At 68.1% G+C, this 11,833-nt stretch overlaps 1 protein-coding gene across 5 annotated transcripts in view; it reads right to left on the reverse strand.

Annotated features, from left to right (window-relative positions):
* The window catches only part of ERBB3 (erb-b2 receptor tyrosine kinase 3), a 34,581-nt gene extending 23,773 nt beyond the window's left edge, over positions 1-10,808 (reverse strand). For 2 of the 5 annotated variants that reach the window (XM_059871849.1, XM_059871848.1), the window contains exons 1-11: positions 10,649-10,808; positions 7,605-7,756; positions 6,247-6,433; positions 4,161-4,286; positions 3,209-3,274; positions 2,970-3,088; positions 930-1,071; positions 730-843; positions 516-636; positions 357-430; positions 179-269 (exon numbers count right to left, since the gene is read on the reverse strand). In XM_059871849.1, coding sequence (XP_059727832.1) covers positions 179-269; positions 357-430; positions 516-636; positions 730-843; positions 930-1,071; positions 2,970-3,088; positions 3,209-3,274; positions 4,161-4,286; positions 6,247-6,433; positions 7,605-7,756; positions 10,649-10,748 — 1,292 coding nt within the window. In that variant the 5' untranslated portion in view covers positions 10,749-10,808. Of the gene's footprint in view, positions 1-178; positions 270-356; positions 431-515; positions 637-729; positions 844-929; positions 1,072-2,057; positions 2,787-2,969; positions 3,089-3,208; positions 3,275-4,160; positions 4,287-6,246; positions 6,434-7,604; positions 7,757-9,903; positions 10,106-10,648 lie in introns of those variants that run through there. The other 3 variants (XM_059871847.1, XM_059871845.1, XM_059871850.1) reach the window with 2 other exon arrangements.
* Between the last annotated feature and the right edge of the window lie 1,025 nt (positions 10,809-11,833).

Below are 11,833 nucleotides of genomic sequence, written 5' to 3' on the forward strand. Positions count from 1 at the left end.
GACAAGGACAGGGGGAGTGGGGGCGCCGGGACAAACAGAGATCCAGGGACGAGGGGATGCAGGAATTGGGGAAAACAGGGAATTAGGGGATTAGGAATGCAGGAATTAGGGGAAAAGGGAAATTCCGGGATCGGGGATGCCGGGGAGGAGCGCAGGACATGCGGCAGGGGCTCCTCACTTGTACAGGCTCCGTCCCCCGATGGTCTCGAGGTTGGAGAAGACGCTGAAGTTGTGCATGTGCTTGGGCCAGGACTGGATGTTCAGGTACCCTGCGGGGACACCGCGGGCTCAGCGGGTCCCTGGGGGTCCTGGGGGGGCTCCAGGGGGGTCCCGGCACCCCCAGCCCCCCTCCTCACCCGTGATCTCCCGCACCGTCCGGAACACGTTCAGTTTCTCGGGGTCCAGCGCCGAGATGTTGCGCCAGGGGTCCCTGCGGGGCCCAGGGGTCAGCGGGGCTGGGGCGGGGGGCTGCACCCCCTAAACCCCCCCCGAGCCCCCCAAATGCCATCCCTCACCCCTCCAGGCCCGTGATGAGGAAGTCGAGGTTGCCCAGGATCTTGGTGCAGTTGATGAAGGTGTCGATGTTGCTGGAGTCCACGGTCTGGTATTTGCTGCCAGCACCGGTGCCCTCGCAGGCTGTGGGGGGTGGGCAGGGGTCAGCGGGGGTCTCACAGCCCCCAGACCCCCCCAGGGACCCCCAGCCCGCCCCGGGGACCCCCCAGCCCCTACCCTTGGGGCACAGCCCCGCGCAGGGCTCGCAGATCTTGAGCCCGTTCTTCTCCACTTCCATCTTGTCGTTGGGGCAGGCGCGCACGCACGAGCTCTGGTCCACCACGAAGTTGTCTGGGGGACAGCCCGGGGGTCACCTGGTGTCCCCCAAACCGGGGTCACCCCCCCGAGCCCCCCTCCCAGAGCCCCCCCAGACTCACGGGGGCACTCGCGCACGCAGACCCCCCCGTACTGGTACTTGGTGTCGGGGTTGGGCTCCAGCTGGAAGGTGAGCTTGTTGTAGATCAGCGGCTGCGGGCACAGCGGGACACACGAGCCGCTGTCGTTGAAGTGCCGGCAGGCCTGGGGACGGACAGACGGACACGGGGTGGGCAGATGGACACAGCCACGGACACAGGGATGGACACGGGGATGGACACGGGGATGGACATGGGGATGGACACGGGGACGGACACAGGGACGGATACGGGGATGGACACTGGGATGGACATGGGGATGGACACGGGGACGGACGTGGGGATGGGCCCAGCGGGATGCACAAGCCACTGTCGTTGAAGTGCTGGCAGGCCTGGGGACGGACAGACGGACACGGGGTGGGCAGATGGACACAGCTATGGACACAGGGATGGACACGGGGATGGACACGGGGATGGACACGGGGATGGACACGGGGATGGACATGGGGACGGACACGGGGATGGACATGGGGATGGACACAGGGATGGACACAGCGGGACACACGAGCCGCTGTCGTTGAAGTGCCGGCAGGCCTGGGGACGGACAGACGGACAGATGGACACAGGGACAGACGGATGGACAGACGGACGTACAAAGCAGTGCATGCGTAGGGGTGGACAGACGCACGAACGGACGGACAGACGGACGTACGAAGCAGTGTGTGCGCAGGGGCAGACACACAGACAGACACACAGACAGATGGACAGACACACACACAGACAGACACACAGACACACAGACGGACGTAAGAAGCAGTGGGTGCGCAGGGGCAGACACACACACAGACAGACAGACAGACGGACAGACAGACGTACGAAGCAGTGGGTGCGCAGGGGCAGACAGACACACACACACACACACAGACGGACAGACAGACACACGGACAGACTGACAGACGGACAGACAGACGTATGAAGCAGTGGGTGCGCAGGGGCAGACAGACACACGGACAGACACACAGGCAGACACACACAGACAGACACACAGACACACGGACAGACACACAGGCAGACACACACAGACAGACACACAGACAGACGGACAGACACACAGACGGACAGATGGACAGACAGACAGACAGACGGACGTACGAAGCAGTGCGTGCGCAGGGGCAGACAGACACACACAGACACACAGACAGACGGACAGACAGACGGACATACGAAGCAGTGGGTGCGCAGGGGCAGACACACAGACACACACACAGAGATACACAGACAGACGGACAGACGGACAGACAGACGGACGTACGAAGCAGTGGGTGCGCAGGGGCAGACAGACACACGGACAGACACACAGGCAGACACACACAGACACACAGACAGACGGACAGACGGACAGACAGACGGACGTACGAAGCAGTGGGTGCGCAGGGGCAGACACACACACACACACAGAGATACACAGACAGACGGACAGATGGACAGACGGACAGACGGACGTACGAAGCAGTGGGTGCGCAGGGGCAGACAGACACACACACACAGAGATACACAGACAGACGGACAGATGGACAGACGGACAGACGGACGTACGAAGCAGTGGGTGCGCAGGGGCAGACAGACAGACACACACACAGAGATACACAGACAGACGGACAGATGGACAGACGGACAGACGGACGTACGAAGCAGTGGGTGCGCAGGGGCAGACAGACAGACACACACACAGAGATACACAGACAGACGGACAGATGGACAGACGGACAGACGGACGTACGAAGCAGTGGGTGCGCAGGGGCAGACACACAGACACACACACAGAGATACACAGACAGACGGACAGATGGACAGACAGACGGACATACGAAGCAGTGCGTGCGCAGGGGCAGACAGACACACGGACAGACACACAGACAGACACACAGACACACAGACAGACAGACAGACGGACAGACAGACAGACGTACGAAGCAGTGGGTGCGCAGGGGCAGACAGACACACGGACAGACACACAGACACACACACACACAGACAGACAGACAGACGGACAGACAGACGTACGAAGCAGTGGGTGCGCAGGGGCCCGGTGCAGCCGCCCGCGCACTCCTCGTGGCAGCACTCGTTGGGCGCGCGGCCGAAGCAGCGCCCGTTGCACTGCGGGGCGCAGATGGTCTTGGTCACTGCGGGGACACCGGGGGACACCGGGGGGTCACCGGGGGGTCCGGCCCACCCCCACAGCCCCCCTGGGCCCCCCGGTACCCCCGGTGCCCCCCGGTACCCCCGGTACCCCCGGTACCCACGTTTCTGGCAGTCCTCGGGGCCCGGCCCCCAGCAGTGACCGCCGCAGCTCTCGTGGCACGGGGCACCTGCGGGATGGCACAGCGGGGTCACAACAGGGACCCCAAATACAGGGGGACACCACAGGGACCCCACAGGGACCCCAAATACAGGGGGACACCACAGGGACCCCACAGGGACCCCACAGGGACCCCACAAACAGGGGGACACCACAGGGACACCACAGGAACCCCAAATACAGGGGGACACCACGGGGACCCCACAGGGACCCCAAATACAGGGGGACACCACAGGGACCCCACAGGGACCCCAAATACAGGGGGACACCACAGGGACCCCACAGGGACCCCAAATACAGGGGGACACCACGGGGACCCCAAATACAGAGGGACACCACAGGGATCCCAAATACGGGGGGACCCCACGGGGATCCCACAGGGACCCCACAAACAGGGGGACACCACAGGGACACCACAGGAACCCCAAATACAGGGGGACACCACAGGGACCCCACAGGGACCCCAAAAAGACACCAAAGGGACCCTACAGGGACCCCAAAACCAGGGTGACCTCAAACCGAGGAGTGACCCCAAAGCCACCCCAAAGTGACCCCCAAGCCCGGGGTGACCCCAAAGCCACCCCAAGGCCAGGGGTGACCCAAAACGCAGGGGTGGCCCACAGGTGACCCCAAAGTGACCCCCCAAGCCCTGGGTGACCCTGCAGACCCCCAACCCCAGGGTGACCCCAAAATGACCCCCAACCCCAGGGTGACCCCGCAGCCCCCCAAGCCCAAGGTAACCCCAAACCCCCCAACCCCAGGGTGACCCCGCAGCCCCCCAAGCCCAAGGTAACCCCAAAGTGACCCCCAACCCCAGGGTGACCCCGCAGCCCCCCAAGCCCCGCTGTCCCCCCAAGCCCGGCTGTCCCCGCTGTCCCCGCTGTCCCCGCACGCACAGCCCCGGCCGTTGTCCCTCACGAGCGGCTCCAGCCGCGTGTCCCTCATGATGTCCCTCCACTCCACGGTGTCCACGTGGCACAGCTGCGCGTTCTTCTCGATGTACACCCCCCCCGCCAGGATCTCTGCGGGGACACGGGGGACAGGGGGTGACAGGGGTGACAAAGGGGGACAGACCCCCCCCGGATCCACCTGGCAGCACTGGGAGGGGGTGGGGACCTTGGGGACCGTCCCTGCTGCAAGGGACAGCACAGGGGACACACGGGTGGCACTGCCATGGGATGGGGACCTCAGAAGGCACACAGGGGTGGCAGTGTCCCCAACCCCAGAGTGTCCCTTCTCTGTGCCAGTCCTGTGGGTGTCCCCAGCCCCCCACAGTGTCCCCAACCCTCCACAATGTCCCCAACCTCCTGCAATGTCCCCATTCCCATGGTGTCCTCAACCTCACAATGACCCCAGTCCCCATGGTGTCCCCAACCCTCCATAATGTCCCCAACCCTCCATGATGTCCCCAACACCCCATGATGTCCTCAATCCTCGCAGTGTCCCCATCCCCACAGTGTCCCCATCCCCGCCATGTCCCCATCCCCCTGGTGCCCCAGCAGTGTCCCCATCCCCTCAGTGTCCCCAGCCCCATGATGTCCCCAACCCCCGCAGTGTCCCCATCCCCACAGTGTCCCCAGCCCCCCACAGTGTCCCCAATCCTCCACAATGTCCCCAACCCCCTGCAGGGTCCCCAACCCTCCATGATATCCCCAACTCTCCATGATGTCCCCAACACCCCGTGATGTCCCCAACCCCCGCAGTGTCCCCATCCCCACAGTGTCCCCAGCCCCACGGTGCCCCCAGCCCCAATGGTGTTCCCAACCACCGCAGTGTCCCCGCGGTGTCCCCATCCCCGCAGTGTCCCAGCAGTGTCCCCAACCCCCAATGGTGTCCCCATCCCCGCCGTGTCCCCTTGGTGTCCCCATCCCCGCGGTGCCCCAGCAGTGTTCCCATCCCCTCGGTGTCCCCATCCCCATGGTGCTCCCGCAGTGTCCCCATCCCTGCGATGTCCCCACGGTGTCCCCATCCCCGCGGTGTCCCCTTCCCCACAGTGTCCCCATCCCCTCAGTGTCCCCATCCCCGTGATGCGCCGTGTCCCCGCGGTGTCCCCATACCCGCGGTGTCCCCATCCCCTCAGTGTCCCCATCCCCGCGGTGCCCCAGCAGTGTTCCCATCCCCTCGGTGTCCCCATCCCCATGGTGCCCCCGCAGTGTCCCCATCCCTGTGATGTCCCCACGGTGTCCCCATCCCCGCAGTGCCCCCATCCCCACCGTGTCCCTGCAGTGTCCCCATCCCCTCGGTGTCCCCATCGCCGCGATGTCCCCATCCTCGTGGTGTCCCCATCCCCGCGCTGTCCCCACCCCTGCAGTGTCCCCAACCCCTGCAATGTCCCCGTCCCCGTGGTGTCCCCATTCCACTATGACGTCCCCATCCCCATAGTGGCCCCATCCCCGCCATGTCCCCACGGTGTCCCCATCCCCACGGTGTCCCCTTGGTGTCCCCATCCCCGCCGTGTCCCCACGGTGTCCCCATCCCTGCCGTGTCCCCACGGTGTCCCCATCCCCGCGGTGCCCCAGCAGTGTCCCCATCCCCCCATGGTGTCCCCATCCCCTCGGTGTCCCCATCCCCGCGGTGCCCCAGCAGTGTCCCCATCCCCCCATGGTGTCCCCATCCCCTCAGTGTCCCCATCCCCGCGGTGCCCCAGCAGTGTTCCCATCCCCTCGGTGTCCCCACCCCCATGGTGCCCCCGCAGTGTCCCCATCCCTGCAATGTCCCCACGGTGTCCCCATCCCCTCAGTGTCCCCATCCCCGTGATGCCGCCATCCCCACGACGCACCGTGTCCCCACGGTGTCCCCATCCCCACGGTGTCCCCATCCCCGCAACGTCCCCATCCCCGCCATGTCCCAGCAGTGTCCCCATCCCTGCCGTGTCCCCGCGGTGTCCCCATCCCCTCAGTGTCCCCATCCCCGCAGTGCCCCAGCAGTGTCCCCCTCCCCCCTCGGTGTCCCCATCCCCTCGGTGTCCCCGCGGTGTCCCACCCGTGAGCTGGTTGAGGCCGAGCTGGCGCAGGGCGTGCGTGGTGTTGGGGTTGTAGTTGAGCAGCACGAAGAGCGCGAACCGCTCCTCGTAGAACTGCGTGCCGCGGATCACGCGCAGGTTCTGCAGCGGCAGCGCCGCGAACACGTTCATGGCGATCAGGATGTAGCCCGTCACCTCCCGGATGGTCTGCGGGGCGCTCGGGGTCACCCGGTGGCCTTGGCCACTGTCCCCGTGGTGGCTCTGAGCCGCCAAACTGGCCACGTCCTCCCCTCGATGGCCACTGTCCCCGTGGTAGCTGTGTCACCCCCTCAATGGTCATGTCCTCCCCTCGATGGCCACTGTCCCTGTGGTGGCTGTGTCACCCCCTCAATGGTCTTGTCCTCCCCTCGATGGCCACTGTCCCCATGGTGGCTGTGTCACCCCCTCAATGGTCATGTCCTCCCCTCGATGGCCACTGTCCCCGTGGTAGCTGTGTCACCCCCTCAATGGTCATGTCCTCCCCTCGATGGCCACTGTCCCCGTGGTGGCTGTGTCACCCCCTCAATGGTCATGTCCTCCCCTCGATGGCCACTGTCCCCGTGGTGGCTGTGTCACCCCCTCAATGGTCTTGTCCTCCCCTCGATGGCCACTGTCCCCAAGGAGGACACGTGACCTCCAAACTGGCCATATCCTCCTTTTGATGGCCATGGTCCCCCTTGATGGCCACTGTCCCATAGTGGACATGTGACCTCCAAACTGGCCGTGTCCTCCCCTCAATGGCCACTGTCCCTGTGGTGGCTGTGTCACCCCCTCAATGGTCATGTCCTCCCCTCGATGGCCACTGTCTCCGTGGTGGACACGTGACATCCAAACTGGCCGTGTCCTCCCCTTGATGGCCACTGTCCCATGTCCACATGTCCAACTGGCCATGTCCTGCACATGGTGGCCACTGTCCCCATGGAGGACATGTGACATCCAAACTGGCCATGTCCTACCCTCGATGGCCACTGTCCCCATGGTGGACATGTGACCTCCAAACTGGCCATGTCCTTCACATGGTGGCCATGGCCGTGGTCCCCATGGTGGCTGTGAACCTCCAAACTGGCCATGTCCTCCTTTTGATGGCCACAGTCCCATGTCCACATGTCCAACTGGCCATGTCCTGCACATGGTAGCCACTGTCCCCATGGTGGACATGCCACCCCCTCAATGGCCACGTCCTGCCCTTGGTGGCCACTGTCCCCATGGTGGCTGTGACCCTCCAAACTGGCCATGTCCTCCCCTGGGTGACAGCAGCAATGTCCCCTATGAGGTCCCTGTCCCCTCGGAGCTGGCCACGTCCCCCCCTCAGTGTCCCCGCAGTGTCCCCGGGGGTCACCTGGAGGAAGGAGAGGTCCTGGGTGTGGTCGATGAGGACGATCTCCAGGTTGCCCATGACGATCTCGCAGTTGTTGTACATCTTGTGCAGGGTCTGGTACTGGTGCTGCGCGTCCCCCGTCACGCTCAGCCCGTTCAGCGTCCCCGCGCACACTGAGGGCACCCACGGTGTCACCGGGGCCACCACGGGGCCACCATGTCACCACGGCCACCCCCGCGTGGCCACGGCACCCCCTGCATGGTCACAGCAGTGTCCCCTCCCAGCTGGCCGTGTCCTGCACGTGGTGGTCACAGTCACGGGGGTTGGGTCACCTCCTCAGTGGCCACGTCCCCTCCTTGATGTCCCTTGGTGTCCCCAACCCCTCCGAGCTGGACATGTCCTACTCTTCATGGCCATGGTCCCCATGGTGGCCACGTCACCTCCTCAGTGGTCACGTCCTCCCCTTGACAGCCACCCCTCAGTGGCCATGACCCTGTCCCCTCAATGTCCCTGTCCCCTCCATGGTGTCCTGGCTATGGCAGTGTCCCTATGGGGTCGCTGTCCTTTCCACAGTGTCCCCTGCAAACGTCCCTGTCCCCTCCATGGCATCCCCCTCATGCTGTCCCTGTCCCCTCCACCATGTCCTTGTCCCCTCCATGGTGTCCCCCTCACGGCGTCCCTGTCCCCTCCACCATGTCCTTGTCCCCTCCACGCTGTCCTGCTCATGGTGTCCTTGTCCCCTCCACAATGTCTCCATGCTGTCCCCCTCAGGGTGTCCCCTCCACCATGTCCTTGTCCCCTCCACGCTGTCCTGCTCATGGTGTCCTTGTCCCCTCCACAATGTCTCCATGCTGTCCCCCTCAGGGTGTCCCCTCCACCATGTCCTTGTCCCCTCCATGCTGTCCCCCTCACGGTGTCCTTGTCCCCCAGCCCCCTCCCCAGCGCTGTCCCCGCCCCGGGTCCTCCCCCGCCGCTCCCTCCGGTCCCTCCCCGCCGCCGGCGCGCGGTGCCCGAACCGGCCGGGCGAGCCTTGCGCAAGGCGGGCGCCTCGGGCTCGGCCCCCCCGCCCCGCCACGCCCGCCCGGACTTCGGCCCCGCCGCCGCCGCCCCGCGGGCCGAGCCCTGGGGGCGCGGGGTCCCCGCGGGGGCGGCGGGCTCGGTGTCCCCCCCGTTCCCGTGGGCGCACAGGGCCCCCTTTGTGCGCGGGGCCCCCTCCCCTGGCACCGCACAAAGCCGCGATTGTGGCGGGCGGCACCGGGCGGGGGAGCCGAGCCCCCCAAACCGGGACCCCCGGGGGCACCGAGGGGTGCGGGGCCCCCCCGGAGCCGCCAGACGTGACTCAGGCCCCCGGTGCGGGGGGGGCCGCGGTCAAAGGCGGCTTTGTCCGGCCCGGGACCCCTCCGGGGGCGGCCGCGGAGCTCGGGGCACGCACGGGAAGGGCCCCCCCGCCCCGGCCGCGCTATTTGAGCACGGAAGGGGCTAAAAAAAGGTCCCAGCTGCGATGGCAGCGGCCCCCAGCCCCCGCCGGCCCGGGGATGGACACGGGGGGCCCGGAACGGGGCGTGCTGCGACCCCCCTGAAACACCGGGGGGGTCCCCAGGGTGTTGGGGGGCACCATCCAGCCCTTCCCCCGGGACCCCCGGAGCCTTGAACGTGCCGGTGAATCATTAACGGCAGCTCCGAGGGTCGCGCGGCGGGATTGGGGAGGCCGCGACCCCCGGGTGCACCTGCCCAAAGGGGGTGGGGGGCGATGCTGGGTCGCCCCCCCGCCCTCCCCGGGCGCCGCGGCGGCGGCGGGACCGGGCGTTATCAGCGCGGGGCCCCGCTGGCAGCTCCGGCACGTCCCCGCTATCAGCCGCGTGCCACCGCGGCCCCCGCCGCCAGGAATAGCACCGGGGGACCCGGGGGGGCACCGGGGGGGGCACCGGGAGGGGCTCGCAGCGACCTCCTGCCCTCGGCCCCGGCGGCGCCACAAAGGGGGCTGTGTGCGCCGGGCCCCGGCCCCGAACAAAGGGGGCTCTCAGAGTCGGGGCTTTGGGGGGTGCGGGGCCGGGGCCGCTCCCCTCGCTGTCCCCTCGGTGTCGCCGTGGTGACCCCGAGCCCCCCCGAGATGTCCCCGAGCCCCCCGAGATGTCCCCGAGCCCCCGCGCTGTTCCCTCTCCCGCCGTGGGAGCCGGAGCCCGTGGGTGGCACCCGAGGCGTCGCCGGTGGCACATGGAGCAGGGGACACAGCGAGGGGTCCCCGCGGTGTGCCCCCCACCCCGGGCACCCCCGGGCACCCCCAGGCACCCCCGGGCTTTCGGGGTGACGCCGGCCCCACCTGCGCGTCCAGCCCTCGGTGTTTTTCCTTTGGGGATTGAAAAACAACTCCCGGGCGGCCGCGGCCCTTCCGGGGTGCCGGGGCTGCGGGGCGGCCGCGCGGGCAGGGCCGGGGGCTCTCCGGGGGTCCCCCCTGAAGGATCCCCCCCGTCCCCCTCGGGGGTCCCGCCCGGATCTCCCAAAGGCATCGCCGGGCCCGGCCCCGCAGCCTAAAATTAGCCCGGGCAGCTGCGGGGCCGCAGGTGCCGAGCCCGGGAGGGGGAACCGAGAGCGGGACCGAGCCCGGGAGGGGGCACCGAGAGCGAGACCGAACCCCGAAAGCGGGCACCGATCCCCCGGACTGATCCCGAGAAGGGGCACCGAGCCGGGACCGATCCCGAGAAGGGGCACCGAGCCGGGACCGATCCCGGGAAGGGGCACCAAGCCCGGGGACGGATCCCGGGAGCGGCCACCGAGCCCCAGCCCCGCCGGAGCTGCAGTCCCGGGGCAGTTTCAGTGCCGGTCCCGGTGTCCCCGGAGCCGTGCGGTCCCCCCGGGACAGCACCGGGGGCTCCCAGGACGCCCCCGCGGGGGAAGAGCCTGCGGGAATTGCCGGGATTGGATCGGGGTCCGGTACCGGCGGAACCGGGACAGCAGCACCGCCGCGACCCCCGAGCGCTCCGGTGTTTGCCCGGTTCCCCTTTCCCCGACGCGGCGGCGCAGCCCCGGTCCCCCCGTGCCCCGCCGGTGCCGGTGCCGGTGCTCACCTGCCTGCGCGGAGCCGGGCGCGGGGGCGCGGAGCAGCAGCGGCGGCAGCAGCAGCAGCAGCAGCGCCCGGGGCCGCTCCCGGTGCCGGTGCGGCTCCATCGCGGGGCCCCGGTAGCGGCGGAGCGTGCCCGGGAATGCACCTGGCGCGGGGCCGCGGGCCGGGCGGGGCCGGGCCGGGCGGGGCAGCGCCGGGACGGGACGGGGGGGGGGGAACACCCCGCTTCCCTCCCCGCCCCTCCCCGGGACCCGCCCGCCCCGCCCGGGGCGGTGGCACCGGGACCGTCCGCCCCCGCCGGGCTGGGCACGGCCGGGACCGGCCCCCGCGGCGCCCCCAGCCCGGTCCGGGACCCCCGGTCCCGGAGCAAAGCTCGCCCCTCCCGAGCCCCCGGTCCCGCCCCCAGACCCGTTCACATCCCCCGGCCCCCCCGAGCCCCCGGTCCGGTCCCCCGGTGCCCCCCCAGCCCCGTTGACACTCCCCGGCCCCACGGAGACCCCTCCCCAAAAAACGGACCGAGAGTGTTGGGAACCATTGAAGCCCCCCCCTAATACACAGGATGGGGTGGGGCCCCACGGAGACCCCCCCCCCAAATGCAGCTCCCGGGGGTCAGACCCCCTCGAACACCCCCAAACTGGGGGGGGGGGTCTGACCCCAAACACCCCCAAAATGGGGGGGGTCCGACCCCAAACACCCCCAAAATGGGGGGGGTCCGACCCCAAACATCCCCCCAGGTCACGGCAGCTCCTGGCCCTGGGGAGGATTTGGGGACCCCCCCAGGTGACCCCAAATACCCTCAGGACCCCCCCCCCCCGGGGATCAGAGCCCCCTCCCATTTTCTCCCCTCTAAGGTGGGCAGCAGCCCCCAGGCCCACAATGGGGGACCCTAAAATGCCCCCCCAAAATAAGGGGGGCTGGAAGCCCCCCCCCCAAAAACACAAAGTAGGATCAGACACCCCAAAATGCCCCAACTCCCCCCAAACCATGGAGCCCACCTTGGAGCAGCCCGCCCCCCAAATTTGGGATGAGCCCAGCTCCCCCTTATAGCAGGGGGGGCCTGAGACCCCCTGAGGACCCCCCCCCCCCCCATATCCCCCAAAAAACACAAAGCCAGGCTTGGAGCTGCCCCCCCTCAAGATTTGGGGTGATCCCCCCCATAATGAGGGGGCTGAGACCCCCTGAGGACCCC

The sequence above is a fragment of the Haemorhous mexicanus genome, chromosome 33, assembly GCF_027477595.1.
Source record: "Haemorhous mexicanus isolate bHaeMex1 chromosome 33, bHaeMex1.pri, whole genome shotgun sequence".
In the NCBI taxonomy this organism is placed as follows: Eukaryota; Metazoa; Chordata; class Aves; order Passeriformes; family Fringillidae; genus Haemorhous; species Haemorhous mexicanus.